This window comes from Parus major, chromosome 1A, assembly GCF_001522545.3.
Source record: "Parus major isolate Abel chromosome 1A, Parus_major1.1, whole genome shotgun sequence".
NCBI lineage: Eukaryota > Metazoa > Chordata > Aves > Passeriformes > Paridae > Parus > Parus major.
Window position 1 is genome coordinate 42,766,541 of NC_031773.1, and position 23,258 is coordinate 42,789,798.

Below are 23,258 nucleotides of genomic sequence, written 5' to 3' on the forward strand. Positions count from 1 at the left end.
CATAATTCCCAATGGCTGCCAGTGGTAGCTGAAAAGACTTCTGCTTTATGAATAATAAATGCAAACATTTTGCTTTATGTCAGCTACATTATTTTTCTGGCACACATGACCAAGGTTTCTGACAATTACATAAAAACACTTCTTAAGTTTTTAATTGTAAGATTAAAAAAAAAAAATAATCCAAAGTGAGTCCAGTTGCTTGGCACAATAGCACAACATTTGCATAGCAAATTTCACACAGGCTTTGGATAAAAACAATGATGATACCTAGTTTGATGTTTGCAGTTCTGCCATGTCACAACTGTAACTGAAACTCAACAGGTTTTGGTCAAAATTGCAGCAGAGCAGAATGCTCAGATTTAACTGTGCCTTGTGCTCAACGGGTTAAATTTATCACTGTCAAATGAATAATTTGCTACTGAGAACGGAAAACTGATAGGGGTTTGAATGATCAGACAAAGTTTAAGAGACAATATTCATCACCAAATAAATGTAAATATTTTTATTTTTATTTTAAAAAATGTTAATGGCACCTTAGAGGCAGTCATGACTACACAACCAAATATACAAAAATTACATTTTCATAATTGAAACTTTCCACAGAGCTGCACACAATGGAAACAGTATGAGAAACATTGCATGTCACACTCCAAGACAATTAACTTTAGTTCATAAAAGCAGACGATTTTTGGTACACCTTGATACTACCAGACCCAGGTTCCCTGGGTAAAAAGGAAAGGTGGCTTTGTGCAAAACTTTCCAACAACACTACAACTTAATATGCTAAACCTACAGCAAATCAACTGTACAAGACAAGTTGACTTGGTCTCATGCAGTCCTTATATACATCATCATCTCAATTGGGTTTTTCAGGGAGAATAAGCACTTTCATTGACTAAAATAAATATTTTCTAAACTCTTTCACTGTTGCAATGCAAAAATGTCTGATGCTTTGTGCAGGATTAGCATCAGAGAGATAATTCCAACTTTATCTGAAAACAAGCCCTTTATAATCTCTGGTACTTAAAGGCCATGTTCTGGCATGATAGTGAATGAAGAAAGCAGACATATATTTGGTTGATTAAAAATAGTGGAGAATAAATTTGCCTGAATGCTAGTCCTAGATGGACTTTCAGAAGGGATTAAATTCTGCTATCAAAATTAAAGTGTTTAATTACATTAATCTCTGTTTATCTTCTGTTGTATCATTGAATGCAGCAGTAAAATGTCTCTATCACAGTGGAAAGGGACTTTGTTCCCCAAACAAAAACAACTAAACAAGAAAATTGGCTCTCGTACCTTCTAAATTAACTACAAGCTTCTGTGTTTTCTTGTTCCTTTCCTGAATTTCTTCAATGATTTTGATTTCAGAAAGCACTAGTTGTTAGTATACAGTTAACTTTGTATCAAACATAAGCCTGAACTAATTCAACTTCAAATGTTGGAGTCCTTGTTTATTACGTTACTCAGTAGCTAATAATTAGCTGGCAGCCCTTATGATTGCAAAACTGAACCTTATGCTTACACTGGATTTGTCTAGCTTCAGCTTCTGGTGAGTGGATCATGTATCTTTCCTACAGCAAATTGTCTTCACCTTTCACATTACTATTCCTCAGATAAGCAGTCATGATTTGTTTAAAGAAAAAGCCATTGGCTTTTAAATATCCTTCCCAGAGTGCAGACATCAGATCTGTATTGATAGGTGTCCTGCAGCAGAGGTACTGCACAATACAAACATTTTGATACTAAACTAAAATGCAGTGAAATTTTTTAGTTCCTCTCTAAGAATTCAGAGAAAATAGACATCACAGGAGTGCAATAAAGTGAGAAGTTGCATGAATGCATATAACGTAAACCAGAAAGAAGAAGGAATTTAAACTGGGTCTCAATCAGTCCGGCCAATCGTTAATTGGACTTCCAACAATAATGGAGTTATAGCTGAAGCTAGCAAAGGGATCCATTAGACAATTTTTAGAGGAAACCTCATTTAGTCTTGAATGCTGAAATAGGAGAAATCAGGAAAACTGTGCTGACTTTCATAAGAAGCTAAATCTCCAGAAACCTCGGAACAAAAAGCTGCCAAAAGCCTATAGAACAGGTTTTAACAACTGAAGGGCTTTTCCATCAGAGAATTACTACCAAAGTGAAGGGAAATACTTGCTTACCAGGCAGCACCAAGCAGAAAAAACACTGTCTGGCAACTTTTTGTTAAGTGGGAGTGTTTTAGAGGCTCATGATGAGTAGGTGTAAGGAGTATCCTAAGATTGTGTGGTGTGCTGTATGAGAATATAAAAGCAAATGCTATCCTGGCAGAAGACAGTTAATTGACTGAGAAGCTGAACAGAGCTCTCATTAGGAGAACTGCAATTCTTTGGGTTGGCCTAGGCATACTTTCACAGGAAGCAGAGCTCAGACTGCAGGCCAGATACACACACTAATATGTAAAATACATAATCACAGCCTAAAGGGGAGAAGTGATGCCCATACTGAAGCTAATGGCAGAGGCATCAGCCCTGCCTAGCTCAGGCACCAGCCTTCTCTTGATCCCGAGTATAGACACAACTGGCTAGCCTGTCCCACCACATGCTGGGGCTGCTTGTATATGTTCCTGTAGGAAAAAGATAGAAAGAACTTTTCTATACTGAAGCTGCCCCAATAATCTGCAAACCTGGAACCCAGTTTTAGGGATAGCTAATGATTCAATGCAACAAGAAGAAAAAAGCTCATCTCCCTTAAAATCCCAGTTTCATACTCATGAGACCTTTTTACCAGCCCTTTAAGCCTAGATGTGGAGAATCATCTACCTCTTTCACCAGGTTTTTCTTCCAGTCTAGTGAGTGAACATGGCACATGGAAGACTTCACCACGTACCAGTGTTAGCACAAGGTAGGAAATGGGAGGGTGAAGACCTCCCTCCTTGGGTGGCCTTCTACACAGCTCAGCTCCTAGCACTGCAGTCTCACTCTGTGCAAAATCACAACAGTTTCACTCAAAAGCAGAATCTTACCCTTCACTTTACATTTTCTATTATTTTTTTGACGTGTGTCACATCCTCCAGTGATTTCACCCCAGCAGAGAAAATAACCTAAAAAACAATTAGGTTGTTTTAATTTACATAACTAACATTATGCAGCCTTTATAGCTTTTTCTGTGTCCTCTGCCAGAGGTAAAGCAAATATGGAAATGCAAGACCTTCCTGTTTCCAATTTATAATTTAGGCCCAGTCAGATTCTATCAAGACAGTGAGCAATCTTTTGTAGAGCCATCGATTTTAAATCCTACCCTCATTTTGCACTGAGGTCATCTTCCAGAATTGTAATAGGATGCCCTTGGAACAGAAGCCTTCACATTCCCAGGTTGTACCACACCAACATCCTTTGTTGTAAGAAAAACACTAAACTTTTCCTGCCTGTCCTTGAGGCTACCTGATGTAACATTTCAACTACATAAAATAGCACTGGGACGATTATATAAATGTAAAATCATGCAATAGGCAAAGGAGTTTTTCTCAGGTAAACATTATTAACACATTATTCCTCTCTTGCATGTCCACCCTTCTGAACCCATTTAACAAAATGCTAAACTAACTGTTTTCTCAAGAGGCCAATGCAGAAGTTGGCTGTGCCAGCTGAATAGAAGGAGATTATAAGAGAGATGGCAAGAAAACACCACAAAGAGTCACAACATTCTTAGGATCAGAACCAGTTGTTGGTCTTGTTTGGGTTCTTGTTTGTTTGCTTTTGGATTCCACTTGACTTCCCTCTTGAGATGAGGTAGGGCTGGGCTAGGATTACATGGGTGTGCCTGATCTGAGCCATTTACAGTGACTGCAAACCAGCACAGTCCTTCCTGATTCTCTGTTCAAAGACTTAGCACATATAAAGAATTCTTTAAATATTTGTAAGCATTTTAATTGAATTTTCTAAATGCTGAGTTATGTCATTATTTATTAAGTGAATTATGTCCTTTCTTCACTTCCTGAAGTTACAAATAGTAACTGTTTATCTGACTGTGGTAGAATGTCAAAGTTCTTCTCTGCTTTCCCCTCACCCACTCCCTTTCCTCAGATTAAGGTCTTCACAACTTCTATACCAACTATTGCACTTGATTAAAAAGAAATATACACATCAAACTATGCCCTCCCTCCCACCCTACCATAATACCAGCATAAAAAATACTGCAACTGAAAAGAAAATATGTCATGACAATTATTTTCACAGTTACTAACACTGAACATCAAATAATTGGAGACACTTTTTTCACTTAATGGAGAGTGAAGAAGAATTCTGTTTGTGGTGGTTTGTTTTGTGGTGTTTTTTGTTTGTTTATTTTTAATAAAGATCTTGTTTTACATCATGGCTGAAAGCCAAGCTGATTTCAAGTTATTTGCAGTTCTTAAATCACACAAAATAAATTCCAGTGGGAAAACAAACCCAACCCTGTCTCCTAGTAGTGGTACTGCATGTTAATCCATTATTTTCAGGAATGTTTGTTGAGAGTGTCTACAGTTCCTATATATACAGAAGTTTAACTCCCTGCTCCCCCTAAGAAGCTGTTCCCTCATGTTTCTGCCACATTCTTTAATCTGAAAGAAGAAAGAAATCCACTGTACCCAGGGTCCCAACACCTGTATGCTTTGCATTCAGTTAGAACACCCCAACAATTCAGTGCTAACAAAGGCTAACCTCCATGTTGCCTTTCTGTGTACTTCTTTCCCCTTGCAGGTTGCAGGGCTTGAACAAGTGAGTGCTTTGGTGTGAATGACAACTTTCTTACCAGTTACTTGCTTCTTAAGTCCTTTACAAAGTTGTCTGGGGATCTTATAATTCAATTCAATCCCTCTTTGGAAGTCTTATGCCACATGTATGTGTTTCCTGAATGTGATAAGGAACAGTGCCAGGACAGAACAACTGACTGGTCAATAATAGTCATGACTGGTCTTATTTACAAACAATAAATTCTGTGCAAAAAATTACTAGCAGAAGCATCAAGTTTTGTTAGTCTTGAAAACTCAAAATCTCATGTAATGTTACGCATTGATTTAGAATTTAGAGCTACTGATACACACGTCTGCATAGTTTGGCTTATCACTCTAGTTGGATTCAGAGAGAAAATTAACTATCAGTCCAACTAGCTGATACACATTATGGCACTCCCTCCTGATCACACTCTTTGCACTCCAGCCTAGTTAAAAGCACACCTGACCAGCAACTTGGAGTTGCTGGGATCCCTCCCAGACCATCATACCATCTTTTGTGGGTATGGGTTTGGAAAGTGGAAAACCTTTTGGATTAAGGCAGAAGACTGACTTAAGTGAGCAGTTCATCACAGATACAGCCAGTTAAACAAAATCAAATTGAACAGGCAACTGACTGCCAACAAGTATACTTTTATATATTTTCACCAGAATTTGTATACACATAGTGCATAAAAAACAGGGAGGGGAAGAAAAGAGGGGGGGGGAAAAAAAAAGAAAAAAGAAAAAAGCAGACAGTCCAACAGCTTCATCTTGGTATAATCATTCTTTCTATAGCACAAATGATATGATCCCAGTTTTTACAAAATATTGCCAGCAGCGTCACTGCAAAAAAAGTGCAGATGATATGAAAACGGCTCTTCATCATAGGAGCAATGAACTTCGCAATAGTAGAAACGCACACTAAGATGACAGTCATGAAGGCCAGGATAACATTTATGCATTTCCCCAGGAGCACTTTGGCATTGACTGTTTCAGACTGCTGTGCTTGCTGCTCTTGCTGATGGAGTTCCAGTTTGGAAACCCGGGTCTGGCATGATTCCAAGGCTTCCTGTAGACAGAAAACAAGAATTAGAGCAGCCATATTTCCATTCAATGTTTCTTCACATTTTAGCTGCTGAGCCATCCATCAGCTATATTAGAAGTGTAATTTATTATAGACTGCTAAAATTTCAATGAACCACCAACTTTTAAAAAAATAAATGCACATGTATGTCTGCATGAGTGTGTCACTGTTTGCTCAGACATAATCAAGTCTAACAACACTGTCCAAAATGTAGGTTTGTTCTTTTTTCATGCTTGAGAAAAAGTATCCTAACTTTAATGTTCATGACAGTTGTTTCCTATAGATACTGTTGATACGAAGTACTAGTGAAGCTGTTGCCATAGCAACTATCACTGCATCAAAACAGCAAGAAAATTCGTTTCTTTGCATATTCTATAGAAAACATTAGTGTGGGCTTGTTATGATACTAATTAAATCTACTTTGCAACATGTAGCACTTGGTTTACACTGCTCTGTGGCCTACGTTAATTTTGCTCTCAAAGCTCCCCATCCTACAATGTTGGGCTTGAGTCCCCTGTGAGATCTGGCCTTCTCCCCCTGTCAGTGTGAAGACAGTGGAACAACCTGTGGACATACTTTTATGGGATTCTCTCTCACATGATCTATTCCGGTTCACAATTTGTTTTAAAGAAATCAGACCTTTCTTTTTTATTTGAGAATGGAATAAAAGTGGTCTTTGAGTAAAATGCTTCCTAAAGACACTATCACCATGCTTAAGTCCTCACAAAGCAAAACACAGAAAAACTTCCAACTGCTTCACTTATTTTCCAAAATGCCAGCTTTTTGCTGGAGGTGGGATTTGGACACCACTGTGTAACATGGTGCAAAGCTATCATTTAATGAGATTCAGCAACTTGACATAATCTTTTACCACTGTATGGCAAAGAAAACCAATGCTCCAGCATCCCTGCTTTCTTCTCCACTCTCAAACTCCAGATATTTTCCTTGCAATAGCAAGATTGCTCACCTGATCACACAGCAAGCTGTTTCAAACAAAACCTCTGTGTATAAACACCCAGAGAGCTATCAGCTTTCCCTTGCTGGGTCAGTTCTTCATTGTTTCAGCATGTTGAACTGGCTTACCAAGTGACTGGCCAGGCACCAAGGTCACCACAGAGAGTGTGGCACAGTGCCTTACACAAGACTGCTTCCTTTCACTGCTCTAGGAATTAATAATATAGAAGCGAGTTCTTAATGTGTGGCACAAAGTCTGTTATGGCTCAGGCATGTTCTCCACTACCCACTAATGAACTTCCCTTGTCCTTCTTCTACTCTGACTGTAAGTTATCCTCAAATTGTCTTGTGCTGCTTTAGAGAAAGTCCAGCTGCAAAAGTCTGATACCTGCAGCTCTGCATTGAGAGGCTGAACATGTCTTTAAAACTATCTGCACACCCTTTAGCAACAGAGTTAGGCTGTTACTCAAAATATCCAGAGCTTAAATCCTTTTACTCTATTTTAGCTAATTTTCCAAAGCCCCAAAGAGATAGGTTTAAATGGGCCCAACTGTACAGAGATAAAAGAAGCAAGGTTGTATCAATATAACACTTCAATTAGGAGTCTCTGACACCCCTCCAGGAATCTTTTAAAATTCTCTGACACTCCTCCAGGATTCTGCTAATGAGTTAGGAAATACTTCACAGTCCTTCTGTTGGACAACTCAGGTTTCATTATGTTTTTACATCCCCAAGATGCCTTCACAAAAAGGAGTCCTCTTTTCTTTAAATCTGTGATAGACCCCTCTTGTTTAAATCTACAACAAAACCTATGATATGCTTAGATTCAGTACTGTCCCTTTCCAACCCTTTCCTGTTCCTAGGAGCTTCCTAACTCACATTTAGGAAACTGTGATCATCCTGCTGCCTGCACTCTCTGTTTAGAAATGTGAGCACAAGTGTATACAGGTCACGTTTTAGGTTCGTTGCCTGTCTGAGCCAATATGAAGACAGTCTCTGAGCATTCTTCACTTGTTCATGAATAGGTAAGGCATAACTGTGTTTTCACTGCTTTTCACCACTTCCTCAGGCTTTGAGTGAAAATATTATGCATTATGTAAGTGCTTGTAATGTATATAAATATTCAAGTACATATAGTAATTATATTCAGGACATACCTGTAGACATTATTACTGGCATATGATTGAAATCAGACATGACTACAACTGATCACTAAGGTGAACACACCCCACAGCTTTGATTATAGAGGTTTTTTGTGACCATGGCTTAAAACTCTTTAATTATAACTGGCAAATCTACAAGTTGATTTATGAATCAGTTCTCTTTTCACCCTAAGCTCAATTTATAATAAACCTTGCTAGTGATGAAACTACATATTGGAGAAAGTCTGAGAAAGAAGTTTGTGTCAGGACATTGTCAGAAGCAATGCAATTCCTTCCTCCTCTGTGAAAGAAATTAAAACAGGCCATTCTTCAACCCCAAGTCTGCCTAAGCCATATCATCAGTTCCAGCAGAAAAAATCCTGAATCCAGAGAAACAAATGGAGACAGTCACTGATTCAATGTGCTGGGTTTTCACCTTAAAACAGAGAAAACATGGGCTTAAATATTTTCACATAATCCTTGTTTAAAAATATGTAGAAAAATGCAAATGTTTCATGGTACAAGATTTCTATAAAACATCTGAAAATTATGATAAGGAAAATAAGTACCTGAACATCTCGTGATCGCTCATAGGCCTGATATGCCACCTTCTCCTCTATGCTGGCTAGCTCTTGTTTCAAGTTTGCTGTCTCATTTTGATGAAGGTCAGTGAGGTCATTTAACTGGTCTTCCAATCTTTCGTATCTTATTAGGAAAAGAAGTCTAGATTTAGTGCCTTCTATTCAAGTAATGTCAAATCATGAAAACAGTTGCACATTTTAAAAGGTAAAACATAAAAATTTCTCAGCATACAATGAATTCATCTGACTGGCACATATAGAAACCAGTAAAAACTTTGCAAACATTCCACTAACATTTATTCAGCAATCTGAAAGCCTTTTTTTAGTGTTTCTTGCTGGCAGTAGGTGCTAAAAAGCAAATATTTGTACATCATTGGCAAATTATATGAAATATAAACAGTGCCTAAGGATATCCAACTCACATCTTTCACTCTTCATTTAGCCAAGAAGATATGGCTTTATAAGTAAGTTTGAGCCAGTTAATAGCTTGCTAGTAATGACAGGAAAAATATGCTCTCTCTCATACACAACTGCAGGGTTCTGCCATTTATGTACAGTCTGTTCTAGCATGCTTTTACATGGTAAAGCAGTTCAAGTAAATCACCAGCAAACTAGAATTTTTTTTTGTGACTTTGTCACTTAATTTAACACACAAACAGGCAAACACTGCAGTCAGCACAAAAATGATGGGGGCAAAATTGTCTAGAAATGGGTAGCAGGAGGCTTGAGATTTTATTGGCAGAGAGCTGTCAGAAAAAGCCACTCTGCCTTCTCCTGAAACCAAGTCATGAGTTCAGTAGGCCACTTTCATTGCTCTTTCCTCCCTATATTATCACATGATATCAAGCCTTTCATTATATTTCAAGAACTATAAGCAAGGAAAATAGCAACATGAAATACTGCCCTTTATATCGAGATTCTGCCCACTGGTGCAGCAAAGACTTCAAGAATTGACTGTCACTTTAACAAGCCATAGGAAAAATGGGATATAGGTACAGCAGGTGAAAGCCCTCTTAGATAGAACATATCATCCACTTCTTACAGAGGATGATAAAGGAATTGATTGTCAAGTAACAAATGCAAGACGAAGTTGTGCCACACTGCTTAAAACTACATCTCCCAGCTGTGTGTTATACCAGGGTACAAGGTGACATTGTATCCACTACATAGCACTGTGTGTGGGAAGTATTTGGACAAGGTACTCGGGAGTTAAGGGTATACTTATCAGCTGCCAGTCAGTTCTGCTACGCCACAGACTGATTAGCTTTTTTGAATCACATTAGATGAGAATCCTTCCACCAGCTACAAAACTATTGGCATCACCTACATGCAGTATTCACATAATTCATATAAAAATATGACAGAGGAGAGGGTTTTCTGATCAGCTTTTGACAAAGGCAAAGGGCACTACCCCATTTGATAGGAAATATAAATATTCTATAATAAATATTCTATGTGTATTTTCAGTTGCTGGAACCAGATATTTTCATGTTGGTATCAGATATTGATTGGAATTATTTTTTCCTCTTGCTTCTGAAATCTCTCTCTCACACATACACACTTTCCAAATAATTTCTGTACCCATTCAAAAGTCTTTCCAAGAGAACAGTTAAAAAAAATACCTATATCTTTCCTCTTGTAGCATCTGAGAAATAAAGCCATAGTCTCTTTTAAATTGGGTTTTTAAATTCTCAATATCATCAGCTAATTGGGACTGTGTCTCCTTGATTTCCCTTAGTTCCTCCAAAATCATGGAAAGCTTTCCTTGGCTGTCCAAGGTACTTGCCACAGCAGGACTAAAGGAGGTATTCCCGTTGCTATCTGCTGATCCAGAGGTCCCACTTGAGCATTCATCATCACTAACGTATTTTGGTTTGGCAACAATGGTGGCACTTCCCCCATAGGTTCTAGAACTCGTTTCTGGCCGAAATTCATCCAGAGTATTTTTGAGATGAGCAATGTTGTCCGCACTACCAAATTTGTTTCGGATCAGGTTGGCAAACTCTCTGGACTTGCTGAAAACAAAGACAGGTGGTGTCAAAGATACACCTGGCACGCCCGACTTGCTGCTCTCCGTTCCATGCCCACTGCTACGAGACTTTCCATGTTGAACATCTTTCAAGTTATCTTTGGAAGTATCCTTGGTAGCTTTGGAAGATCCATTTTGTTCAATATCCTTGAGCTTTTTGTGATACTGTTCCAATTTCTTCTGCAGCTGGGCAATGGAGTGGGCAGATTTCTGGTTCTTTTTCTCAAAGACTTGCTTAATGCGCCCAGCCTGTTGCTTGTCTGCACTGTTGACCAGTTTCAAATATTCAGCCACGTTTCCATCTCGAGCTGTTTGTTCAACCTTGATTTGCTCTGTAACCTTGAGGATTTTCTGTTTCAAGCTATCTGCATTGAGTTTGACTTTGTGAAATTCTAGGACCCCATCTGGTACATCAAAGTTCAGGTTGGTATCAGAACCTCCACGGCGGATGTTAAGTGGTAAACTCAAGGTATTCATGTCATGTCTTTCCACCTGACAGAAAAGAAAAAGAGGGAAATAGAACTTGAATTCTATTTTTTTAAATCAAACTTCCAGTTTACTTTTCCACATATAATTATATCAAGTACACAGTATAAAGTAGCTCATATTAGTAAAGCATAATAAGCTTTTCTTTGAAATTAAGCAGCATTTTTCTTGACTTCTACAGGTTAATAAACAGTCCAAGGAGCTGCTTGTCTCTCTTAAAATAAAGATGAATTACAGAGAAGATTATTCAGAATAGCTTACAGAATCACTGTAAGCTTTTCAGAATCACTTCCAGTTTTCCACAAAATAAGAATAACACCTAGTTAGAAAAGGTTCTTAAATATATGGTTTATTATTAAGAGTTTCAAAGAGATCATGGCTGATAATCACTCAGATTTTTCTCTTAGAAGTTGTCAAACATCAATGGAGATGTAACCAGATTTTTCCCTCTACAGCAGTACTATACTGTTCACTATATTTTCCCTGGTTTAATGCCTTTTTTGATGCATCCCATTCAAATTCCTCCCACAATTCAAAGGTTTTGCAAAACTATCTCAAAGAAAGCTCTTGAAAATTTTGTGTTTGTAGCAAGCTGAAAGCATTTTGGGTTTTTTTTAAAGCAGAGAGCATAGAGAAAGAATTGGCCTGTATTTGACTTTCCAGCTTGATGAAGGTGCTCAACAACTTGATCTGCTGTGCTAATTCTGTTTTAATAGGAGGTTCACTGAATGAGATTTACAGAAAAAAACTCAGGAAAGAAAACTGCATTCAGTTAAGCATAGGATCTGGATGCCTTAAATGCTCTCTGGAAGCACAACAAAAATAATTAGGCAAGTCAGTCACAACACTGACCACAACAGATCATTTTATCTTTCTCAACAGAAAGGCAAGATAGTCTGATACAAAACATTAAAAGTGTTTCCCTATATAAAGTCAAAGTTATGGGGGAGGCATAAGAAGAATGATCTAAACAAAATGGCTTCATCCCTATTATCATCTTGGTTTAGCCTGTGTGACAAACAAAGTGGATTTTGTTGCAGCTGCCACAGTGACATGTCTGTAGAGACTGCTTAACAAATGCTCTAGCCATAGCGGGTTTTCAGAGCTTTAATACTGGGGGAACCAATATAATTCCTCAGGCAAGACTATTGCAGATACAAGGCAGAAACTATATTAAAGTATCTCTTAAAGATCCATTTGTGAAATGCTTTAACTACTTTTTGCTTCAAAATGTCTGAGATACTATGTTAGAAGTTTGATTTCCAAATACAGTGTTTATTATTATGTATAATACTGAAGATCATGCAGCCAGACCTATACGTACATGTCCAGTGATCACCATTCAATCATTTTCTTGAGTAAAAAAGCATAAGCCCATCCTTGTACAGTTTTGGCAGGTTTTTTGGAAATTCACTCCAGGATTCTTGTATTGTCCTTAAAATACAAGCTCAGTAACCAGATAAAGCATCCTACTGTTAATGCCATGCATTGTGCACAGCTTGATCAGGAGAACTACTCTGTCTCTACCATGCTGGGGTACAAACACAGAGTGGGTGATGCACCTATAAATCTGGATCTGACCATCTCAGAGACAAGATCATCTCTGCTACTTTATATGGTTTTCCTTATAGATTACCAAGGATTACAGCGGGGATTTTTCTTGATTTTTCTTTTGCTACTGCACCACTCAGGGCACAAACCAGGTAACATAAAAATTCACATTCACCAATACCTAAAAAAAAGGCACTTAAAAAATGCATACCAAAAGAGTTCTGGAGCCAAAAATTTCTTTTGGAGAATATTGGTTAAAGATGGTTAATGCTTTAAGATTCAGACTCTATCTTGGGTTGTGACCTAATAGATCTACACTTTACCAGTTGATTAAAAACTATTGATATTGGTCCAAATGCTCAGTATAAAACAATAATTTATTGAAACAACCTATGACATTTTTTAGCTAGCTTTGGCACAAAAATGATACTGTAATTAGTCACAGAATTGTATACACACACAAAACAGACCCATCATTGAAGTCACTCAGGACAAGCTGTACATAACTTTCAGGAATGGGTGGGTCTATATCTAACCTTTACACAGCAGTAAGTGTTTACTTCCTCAGTAAAAAATAGTCTAGAAATGTATTGTAATAATTGGATACAAGCCCAAACCAGATCCCCTCTCCCTTATGTCCTCTCCCTCACTGGGCTCTTTATTGGTCAGACTTCTCTGCCTTCCTGAAACCTCAAGGTCACAAAAGCAATACAGATAAAAAGAACAATAGCATTGAAGAAATACATCTGCTGAATGCTGCTGTGCTTTTGGCCATGAGGAAATCTGTTAGAATGGGGCAAAACTGGTCCTTATTAAAACCAATCATAGAGTCAGTTCAAATTCAGTAAAATTTATAAAATAATTGTGTTTAAGTTCCCAAAGCACTGCTAACAGTAGGATTTTTTACTTGCTGGATTGAGACCTCACTAATGTACAAAAAAATCACATATTTTTCTGTCTGATTGTATTTGGACAAAAATGGCAGACATCCTCTGCCATCATGTTGCAAGGCTGGGTCAAGCAACATGATGGTTCTTGAAATCCTCTGCTGATGTATTACACCTTTTAGTTGGGAGGGGATGTGTAGTGTGGGGTGGAGTTACTCCTTTTTTAGGTGGGGGGCTGGTTGGTTGGGTTTTGTGGGGTTTAGGTTTATTGGGGATTTTTGGTTTGGTTATTTTAAATCAGAAGCAAGCAGACAGTGTGGGAGTCGGGTATGTCTAGACAAGTGGTCTGTCACCTTTCTTCTACCTTGAGGATCCATTTGTGACCGGTTTATAACTCAGCACTACCCCAAGACATCAGATTTCCATCTTCAAATCCTACCCCAAACTCTTCTTGCTGTAAGTCTCATCTCATGATGAGAAGAATTAGCTTCAGTTCCTGCTGTATCAAATGTCTCATTCTTTATACTGAGTACAAGGCTGCCAGTAGGAGTCCGAGATGCTTCCTCGTGTCTGCAGGGACTAGTGCCCTCTCCTGGGATGCAGGCTGAAATCCTCCCAGTGCAGGAGACTGAATGCACATCTCCTTCTAACTGTGTGAGTGCTCTTCCATCTATGCTATAGGAAGAAATTAGGAATGCCATTCATGCCTTCCTTTTGGAAGCACTTTAAGAAAAAAGAGTCATCATACCTATCTTATGTTATGGTAATTAATAGGGAGCTGGGCAATAGCAGTAGATAGCAAGCAGCAGTCCTGAGACATGTGGTACCACCACGTAAACAGGAAGTCAAAGCACTAGCTCACAGCCTGAGGAAATACCAGAGACATGCCCTCAATCTGTCTTCTAGGAAAAAACAGGGAAAAAACCAATTTGCATATGGTCCTGGGATAGCTGTAGCTGATGTTAGCCTGAAGAAAGAAACCTGGGCCTCGGAGAGAGACCACTGCACTTTATGGAGCAATTCACATACACACTTTGCTACAAGCCAGTTGAGAACTAATAGTAATGTTTGTGCTGCAGAAATACAAGCTTCTAAGAACTGTGATTTAGGCAAGTAGAGCAATCCAGGCTCCCTGCCAGCATCAGAGCCTAGTACCACAGATGACTAGGTAACTCACAGAGATAAAGCCCCAGTCCCCATTTTTCCAAGGAGCCAAGCAGATGTCCAGCTGCCTGACCATGCTATCCATGCAACCCATCCCAAGCCAAAGTCCAGAGCTTCAGAATGGACAGGAAAATCACTGCTTGGTGCAATGAGCACAGGTGCTCTGCTAGGAGCCCTTCACTGCACATGAATTGTCAGGTTTACTTTCTGTGTTAAATGTAAAGTGGAAGGCTGGGTAACAGGCAGCCTGCCATTCCAAAAGAAGCATTCAGAGCACAACAGTGATTTGAAAACCCGATCATGGGAGCAAGGATAGGGATTTCATTGGCATCATAATAATGCACGTTTCTTCACTTACTCTCTGCAAAAGCAGCACAAAGGTCAGACTTGCAGGCCATGCTATCAATGATCCCAGAGCACAGTAGGACCCACGGTCCCCAGTGCCACAGGCAAGACTATTGGAAAGGGATTCCACATGGACAGGATCTGCTGAACAGGTGAAAATATGTTTAATGGCCTATAGAGATTGGTCATTGTATCCTCTTATTGGAAAATATAAAGCAGACCTAGAAGACCTCATTTCTTCCCCAAAGAGTCTGGGTGGGATCCATCTGGGAGAAAAAATCCATAGTGAAAAGAGCACAAAGGGCAAGCAGCCCACCCTAGTGCAACCCACATCCTACAGGAATTACATCCTGTGTTCCACTGATTGTGCCAATGGCTCTCCACTGACAAGTGAGAATAAGCCTCCTGTGTTTAAGGTATTAAACTGAGATCTACTCTTTAGGTCACAGATTTAAGTTCTTTTAGAAAATATCTTTAAAAAGCATAGAGAAAAAAGCATTTACAAGACAGATGGATATATGCAACAGGCTCCAGAAAGCCCACACCTTTGGGATGCCTCACTAACAGAAAGAAATCATGAAGACATGAAATAATCTACTAATTTAAATAGGCTTAGTTTACAGGTGTTTCCTTCTTTTTCTTTCTCTAAAAAACCTCATTTACCATCACCAGTCATAGCTGTGCAAGTTAAACAAAAGCTTATGATGACAATTTTAATCTATCTTGAAAGAGTTTCTGATGGATGCTTAGAAACAGAATCCTATAAGGAACATACAAAATAGGATTAAGGCAGCTTTAAATCTCTTAGAATTTGGTAATAACAACAAAAATAAATAGGAACAATTATCTTTTTATCAGAAATACGCATATGCCAGAAGCACAGGTGTTCCAATGGGTAAAAGAATATGCAGAGGGGGTTTTAATAAGTTTTCAGTATATCCAAAGCAGAAATGTACTTTGGGAGAGACTTTTACCATGCCTTTCAAGTTCACTGTTCCTTCTAAAATCCACATGAGAATCCTTCATGGAAGTTTTAAAATAGAGCTAAATCATCATAAAACTTTTTAAGTTATGTAAAATTGCAACATTTTTGTGCAGCATATTACAGCAAAACACCTTCAGCTTGCATCCTTTTACAGAGCTACTTAATATCTAGAAGTACTTATACTCAGAATACCGTGCTAATAATCATGCAGAGGGTTGAGAGTATACAGGAATGGAGGAAGTCAGCAAAACTTGTTTCTGCTTTTTACTGGGGTAATGGAAGATCCTGGGTGATTTGTCTGAGATCACCTGGCAAATACTGATGGAGTCAAATAACTGAAGGTTTTTCTTTCACCATCAACAATTCCTCTATTACCTATAAATTTTCCACTTCCCCTCAAAAAATCATTGAAGCTGTAAGGCATCTCAATAGCACACATTAGGTGTTTATTCCAGGTAGGTGTCAAAGGTAATCCCAGATGCCCTTTGGCAAGTATCTGCTTTACAAGATTCAAAGGCTGGAAAACTTCAAGGCCATTCCATGAGTAAGGCATCATACAGGGGGAAAGTAGGCTGCAGAGATTTGAATCCTTTTGCAAATTTTCTGCACTATGCCAACATGGTCTGGTAGTTATAAAAATTCAGTTGTTCTACTAAGCAACTTCAGCAAGACATCAGATATAGACTAAACTACTAAGCATACTAGGCAAGACATCAGATGTTGAATCCAGTCCCTCTCAGGGTCAGTTTGATCACCTATCTTTCCCTCCATTTTAATTAATTAGCACCACAGAGTTGAGATTGTAAGCACAGCCACCTTAAGGATGAACTTGCAATTTTAGCTTAATTTTAAAAAACTCCCAAAATGAAAAGAAAAACACCTAAAGTTGAAAATGCTAGAAAACAAACTGTGTAGAGAAAGCAATTGCAAGAAAGCACATGCACTGAAGCTCTGGTGTGACTTGAAATACAGCTTTTACTCTCTTGATCTAATGTGGTCAAGGCTGAATACTCATGCATAACCTGTGACCCAAACAGTCAACTTCACACCAAAGTTTTGTCTCAAATCCTACAGGCATGCTCAGTTCAAACCAGAAATACCCCAGAAAGAACCTTTTCCCTAGTTTCTATTTCAAGGACTGAACTAAAGCCAAATTTTCTAGGTGACAGCTTATATGTAAATAAGTATTTAGGTATGGTACTATTTCAAATTAGATCAATGGGAGAAAAGAACAATGTGGGAAAGAGGCAGTCTTCTCCTTCACTGGTAACACCAGCTCCTTCAGAACCCAAGAACATCCCCTGAAAAGTCTCCAATGTCATAACTCACACTCAGCCCAGTTCTAAGTTTTGACATAAGCAAACAATACAAACACAAACACAAAATGCTATGCCTGGACACTGAAATATGAAAACAACTTTATAAAAGTAAGCAAGTTACTTTCCATTTACTGATCAGCAGTCAAGTGAAATAAAAAAGAATAAAAATCACTGTCCTGGCTAGAGAAAAAATACAGTGATGAACTAATACTCACATTTACTAAGCTTCAGCTTCTTAAGCAGGCAAAAGGTAGATTCCACACCCCTTGGTTAAACATTTTGCTTCAGATCAGTCCTCCTCTTTAGATAAGCACCAATAATTAAAAACAAGTCAATAAAATACCTTCTCCTAACTCCGATCAAAATAAATGTAAGTCACGTGCATGTTCCTTCTGTCTCAGGTGTACACAGCAACATAAGGAAACTAAGGAGCTCCAGGTGCTAAATGGGTGGTTCCATCAAGCAGTGCTTGTAAGAAGCCTGCATTCTTATTCCCCATGAAAGAGAGTGCCTTTCCCATGACACAAATCCCTCAAAGTACTAACACTATGAAACAGTGTGGGGATAAAATAGTTTTGAAGAGTGATGCCAGACCTTTTGTACCCCTTCTAGATTAATTGTTCAAATTACTTTCAGTGTTTCTAATAAGTGCTCTCCCTTCTTCCTTCCCAGCTTTTACGGATTTTTCTTCTCCTTCCATTCAGTAATAAGCTTTCTTTTACTAAAGATGTCCAAATAGATGGCAGTAATGAAATTTTCCAGACTACAGTGAAACATTCTGTGAAAAGTCAGCCTGCTACACATTTTCAATTACTAAATCTTTTTCCATGAATGAGAATTTGATAAAAAGCCAGCTACATACCTTCTATGACTAATCATTTCTCATAGTTACAGCATATGCTTCTGATCTCTCGCCACTTGTGATTTAGAGTATGCTTTCCTTTGTTTCACTGATTTGTATAACTTCTCATTACAAACTATTCCACACTGATAAAGTTGCAGCAGGCCACCTTCTCCTTCTACCTGGTTCTTTCTGTTTCACAGTCAACTCTTAACTGCATTGCGATTCAGATAGTCTAAACATTTTCTGAAATCCCAGCTCCTGGAACTGTACAATCATATAAGAGAATTCCAGGAAATATTACAAAGTTTCTTGCCTTCAGTTACAGAGAAATAACTGTCACATCAAACTTCATAGTCAACAATTAACCAAGTCCTCCTTGCCCTGAAACAAAGATAACTTTAAGGAAATTTTAAATATGTCATTTACAGACCTACAAAAATCAAACCCACAGCTCAGTGATGATTTTAGTCTAATTAATGACTTTTATTGCTTTGAGCTGGCAACATTACATAAAATCTATTTTGTAACAGGAACATTAAGGTTTTACAGTAGCAGGGAATTTTGAAAGTATTACTACCACTGCGAGACAAAACACTCTAAATCCATATAGACTGGCCATCACTTGCAAAAGACTCAAGACTCGGGGATTTTGTTTGTTTAAACCATGACAAAACTTCTGTCTATAAACAAGAGAACAATAGCTCCATCAGGCATAGGATCTTTTCATTTGCGTTAATGCTGCAGCCGCACATCCTGAGCATATAAACAATCACATCTTGTCCTGTACGTGAACTGAGCTGCTTACTTAAAAGAGCCTGCAAATTCTTCCTTTGCCCCTTGCCCTGCATCTCTCCATGCTGGGCTGAAAAAGTCAAATCTCAAAAATACATATCTGCTATACCAGTAGTTCTGCCTATACTGAGGAGTTTTAGTTAATTTTTTTAAATAAAAAATCTTTTGATTTTTTAATCAAAAGATGGGGTCTGCTTTACTACATGACATGACTAAGCAGCTTATTTACCTCTCCACAATAATTTGGACATCTCTTGACAAAGCACCTTTATTTTATCAAACTTTCATTACTAACATACACAAGTACACTTTCACTATTTGCCACATTACACATATGAGTGCATGTTTTGGCTCCACACCTGAGAGGCGTGTGTTTTATCCAAGGCTTGTATTTGTACCCAAATCACAAATAACCCCAAAGGCAGAAAAATGCATGAAGATTGAGCCACCAAAAATCAAAAACTTTGGCCATACTTCATGATCTACAAAAACTGAAAGAAACAGAACAAAACAAAATACAACAACAAAAAAAAGGAAGCCCAGACAAGAAAAGAGAGAGGAAACACTTTATTTGAAAGACTACTTAAAAAAACCCCTTATTTCATTGGGGAAAATAAAGACAATTAAAATTTGAATCACACAGATGCATATTATGCAGGTCATTTGTTATTCAATACCACTGCTGCAATAGTGATATTTTAAGCCACTATACACAACTGATTAACACTGCTCTGACTTAACTCTGGAGAAAACATCCTAATTGCAGTGCATTAAGAACCAAAATTCTCTGCAGAGTCAATAGTTTTAATTTCCTGTGGATCACAACAACACAACTTTAAAGCATTTTATTATTTAAATTTATGTTTTAAATAGCAAAAATATTTTAGTTTCTTTTATCTGAAGGGGCAACACAAAGCCTTAGGTAGCAGAACCACACTTTCCTGCTCTTTGCATATCTTCCTCCTGGAAGAAAATGTAATGCTGTCCCCCAAGTTAATATAAATAATGTTGTTTTGAAAAGCAGAAACTATGCTGTGACTATGACATTAAAGTGGGTCACAAGTAATGCTTCCCATTTATGAATAGATCTAGAGTTATCCTCATTGTGGAGAAAGTCTTCAAATATTATTTGTATATTCACTATCTTGTTATTTATATAAATATACAAGTGTAAAGATACACTTTGAAAGGTATTTTGTAAAATATACATAAAGTTATTGTTATTATAACTGAGTATTAGCCCACAGAAAATCTCATATTCATGCAGTGTTTCAGCTGCTGTGCACCTTCTGGTGAACCTGCTATTGCCGTGGTATTTTAAGGTTACACCCTAACAATCAACTTAAATAGTTACAATCAAATCTGATTTCACAAAAAAAAGATAACTTCTCCAGTAAAAAGACCCAAGCAGAACACTTTATGAAGATGAGTGGGCCTCTACAAGCAGATGTCCCTGAATCCTCTTTAAAGAGGCTCCATGTGCACATTATAACAATACATCAAAGTAGCACTTCAGCCAGTGCTTTGTGCACCCTCTAGAAACATATTCTCCTGTGCACACAATGCTGAAGTTTCTCATATAATCTTTCTAAATGTTTCTGAGGTGGTACTAGCATGAATCACTCATTGGAAGTATGTCTTTTAAAAAATGTAAGAAACTTTTCTGCCAGTCTATTCTCTCTGAACAAAATTCAGCTAAGACTGTTGTACTGATTTTATAGAATTAATCCACTATTTGTACATAGTCATGAGTCATCTTTATACTCTATTTTTCCTTTCAATTTTTGTCTACACTGTACACTTCAAACACTAATACACATCACACAAAGATCTCAACCCATAAAACTCTGTTGTAGAGAAGTAACATAATATCTATTAACCAAAAACCCAAACTTTGAAAGGCTTGTCTAACTGAAAAGAACATCAATGAGATTCACCCAATTAGTGAAAAATAAAGCCCTACAGTAAAATTTTTATCTAGTCTTCAAAATATTCCTATTCCGAGTACACACTTCCCCAGTCAGTGAGTTTTATTAAACTGAATTACTTTGAGAAACCAATTGAGATGATTTTGGAAGACAAATTAGGTTAAATTACTATTCTTATGTCAACATATTACATGTAATGAGAGTGTTAAATCACAGTTTTTAAAATTTTATGGATAAAGAAAAAAACTATTTTTATACCACTGCCTTTAATGAGGAGTCACTAAATTTTTACGGTATGGTACAAATCCTCTGATGTAATTTTGAAGATGCCTGTGTAGCAACCATTATGTTTTGCCATGGTAGTATTAGCAAATGAAAGCAGACTTTTCCCCTAAGAGATGTTTGCAAACTGAAAATCCATTTATTTCTGTTTTGCCAGAACTAAAATGTCAAGGGTAGAATGAACTCCTGCAGAAGGAAGTCCTGCTGATTGTAAAAGATCATTACAAAGCTCACTGCCCTCTACTCTTAACTACAGGGCACATTTGGTGAACATCTCCTCATGGCGTGTAAATATATAGGAGAATGTGTATTATGCATAAAATTTTAGTCATAAATTCAGTGCTTATAAGCTAAATAAATAAACAAAATAATCCAAACGAAATAAAACCCCCACTCCTTTCTCTCTGCCATCCAACACAAAAACCATTCTCAAAGCCAGGACTGCAAGATGAGAAGCACAGGCAAGACACAGTAGTGACTTTGTTTAGCAGGCTAATGGAAAGTGCTCAGAAACTGCACAGTTGCACAGCACATTAAATTGCTTAAAATATAATAGATTCAGTAGGAAAAATTGTTTTCAATTTGGTATTTCTTAATCTGTTAAAACAATGTTGCTAACATAAAAGTAATTTAATGCAGGAAAATTAAGCCTGCTTCTGTTGCCTGCTATCTGTTGTAATTGAGAGGATATATAAAATATTATAGACCAACTTCATGTAACTTCTTTGCTTCACTAATATGTTTATGCAAAATTTAATTCAATTTGGAACAGATGTTGTAAAGACCTATCTCAGGAGATAGCAGGGCTGAAAAGGCAACACCAACAATGCACCAGCAACAGTAAGACTCACATAAGAAAATGGTAATAAAAGATGGCTTTGCAGCCTGTGTTGCTCCAACTGCATTTTCTTGCCTTTGGATAAGTATCCTTCATATCCAAGGCTCTTAGGGTTTTTGATTTTGTTCAAATTCTCCCTAGGAGGACAGAGGGGATGAAAACCTTTATAATGCTTTTAGAGTCACAATTTAATTTGGATCTTAACATCATTATCTTAGGTCTTTCATTCTAGCAGTACAAAGGATGTGATGGTGTCACAGGGATTATTTATTTAATTGCATAGGGCAATATAAAAGATGTTTGATGGGGATAATGCCTCACAGGAAATTATAAAATTACTCTTCAAATAACATTTGTAGAAACGTGATTAAGTGGTTTATTTGACCAAGATGTTTGTATGGCCAGATGCCACAATTTAGACTAAAGACAAAATATGTCAATTCTTCTCATTAAGAACCACTAAGATTTTTTTGTGAGAGGAAACCTTAATATTTTCATCAGAATATTGTAGTACAGTTAACTTTACATAAATAAAAACATGCATAGCTTGCTACAGAAATAGTATCTACATTAATAATTATGTGCTTATTCATACTCTTTGTACTTTTTTCTTTTTTGTATCTTTCCTCTTTTTTCAATTGCTCAACTAACAGTAGCAACTGCATCTTTTAATCTTAAATTGGTTTGATCATGTTTTTTTATCTGGGGTATATTTTACCTGGTAGAATACTTGCCAAGATTCGCAGAAATTGCCAATCTGTGTATTAATACAGCTTCATTTCATGTGTCTCCTTCTATAAGGCTCTTAAGGCTATCCCAGAACAATTTTTCTTTTTAAATAATAGTGATAATTTATATTACATGACACAAACAATGACTGTTTAGTCTGGATACTGTGAACTCTGAAGCACATGATTTTATGGAATCCATACATTTCAGTTTACATGGATACTTGACACAACAACTGAAAATGCTTAATTATTAAAATACAATCTCAGAACTGCTACATCTTCAGTAACATCTGTTATTAAATCCATAATGATGATAAACCCCCACCATCCTCAAGTTAGGTATTAATACACACCTGTTTTACTCAAGAATCTCAGCACTGCTGGCAAGATTCATATGCTATGAAGAAACATAAAGATACTTATATGGTCTGAACAGAGATGGTAATGGAAGTAATTCATGTCATATCTAACAAAAACTTCATCAAGCCCATAGGTATTTCAGATTCTTATACAGCTGTAATCCACAACAGCTACACCAGGGCAGCATTTCTGAAACAGGAGCTCACACTACTGCTTTT

The 23,258-nt window shown here is 37.4% G+C and overlaps 1 protein-coding gene across 4 annotated transcripts in view; it reads right to left on the reverse strand.

Annotated features, from left to right (window-relative positions):
- Window positions 1-475: 475 nt before the first annotated feature.
- The window catches only part of TMCC3 (transmembrane and coiled-coil domain family 3), a 105,857-nt gene continuing 83,074 nt past the window's right edge, over window positions 476-23,258 (reverse strand). For all 4 annotated transcript variants that reach the window (XM_033514455.1, XM_033514454.1, XM_033514453.1 and 1 more), the window contains exons 2-4: window positions 10,122-11,020; window positions 8,488-8,623; window positions 476-5,807 (exon numbers count right to left, since the gene is read on the reverse strand). In XM_033514455.1, coding sequence (XP_033370346.1) covers window positions 5,505-5,807; window positions 8,488-8,623; window positions 10,122-11,005 — 1,323 coding nt within the window. In that variant the 5' untranslated portion in view covers window positions 11,006-11,020 and the 3' untranslated portion in view covers window positions 476-5,504. The remainder of the gene's footprint in view (window positions 5,808-8,487; window positions 8,624-10,121; window positions 11,021-23,258) is intronic.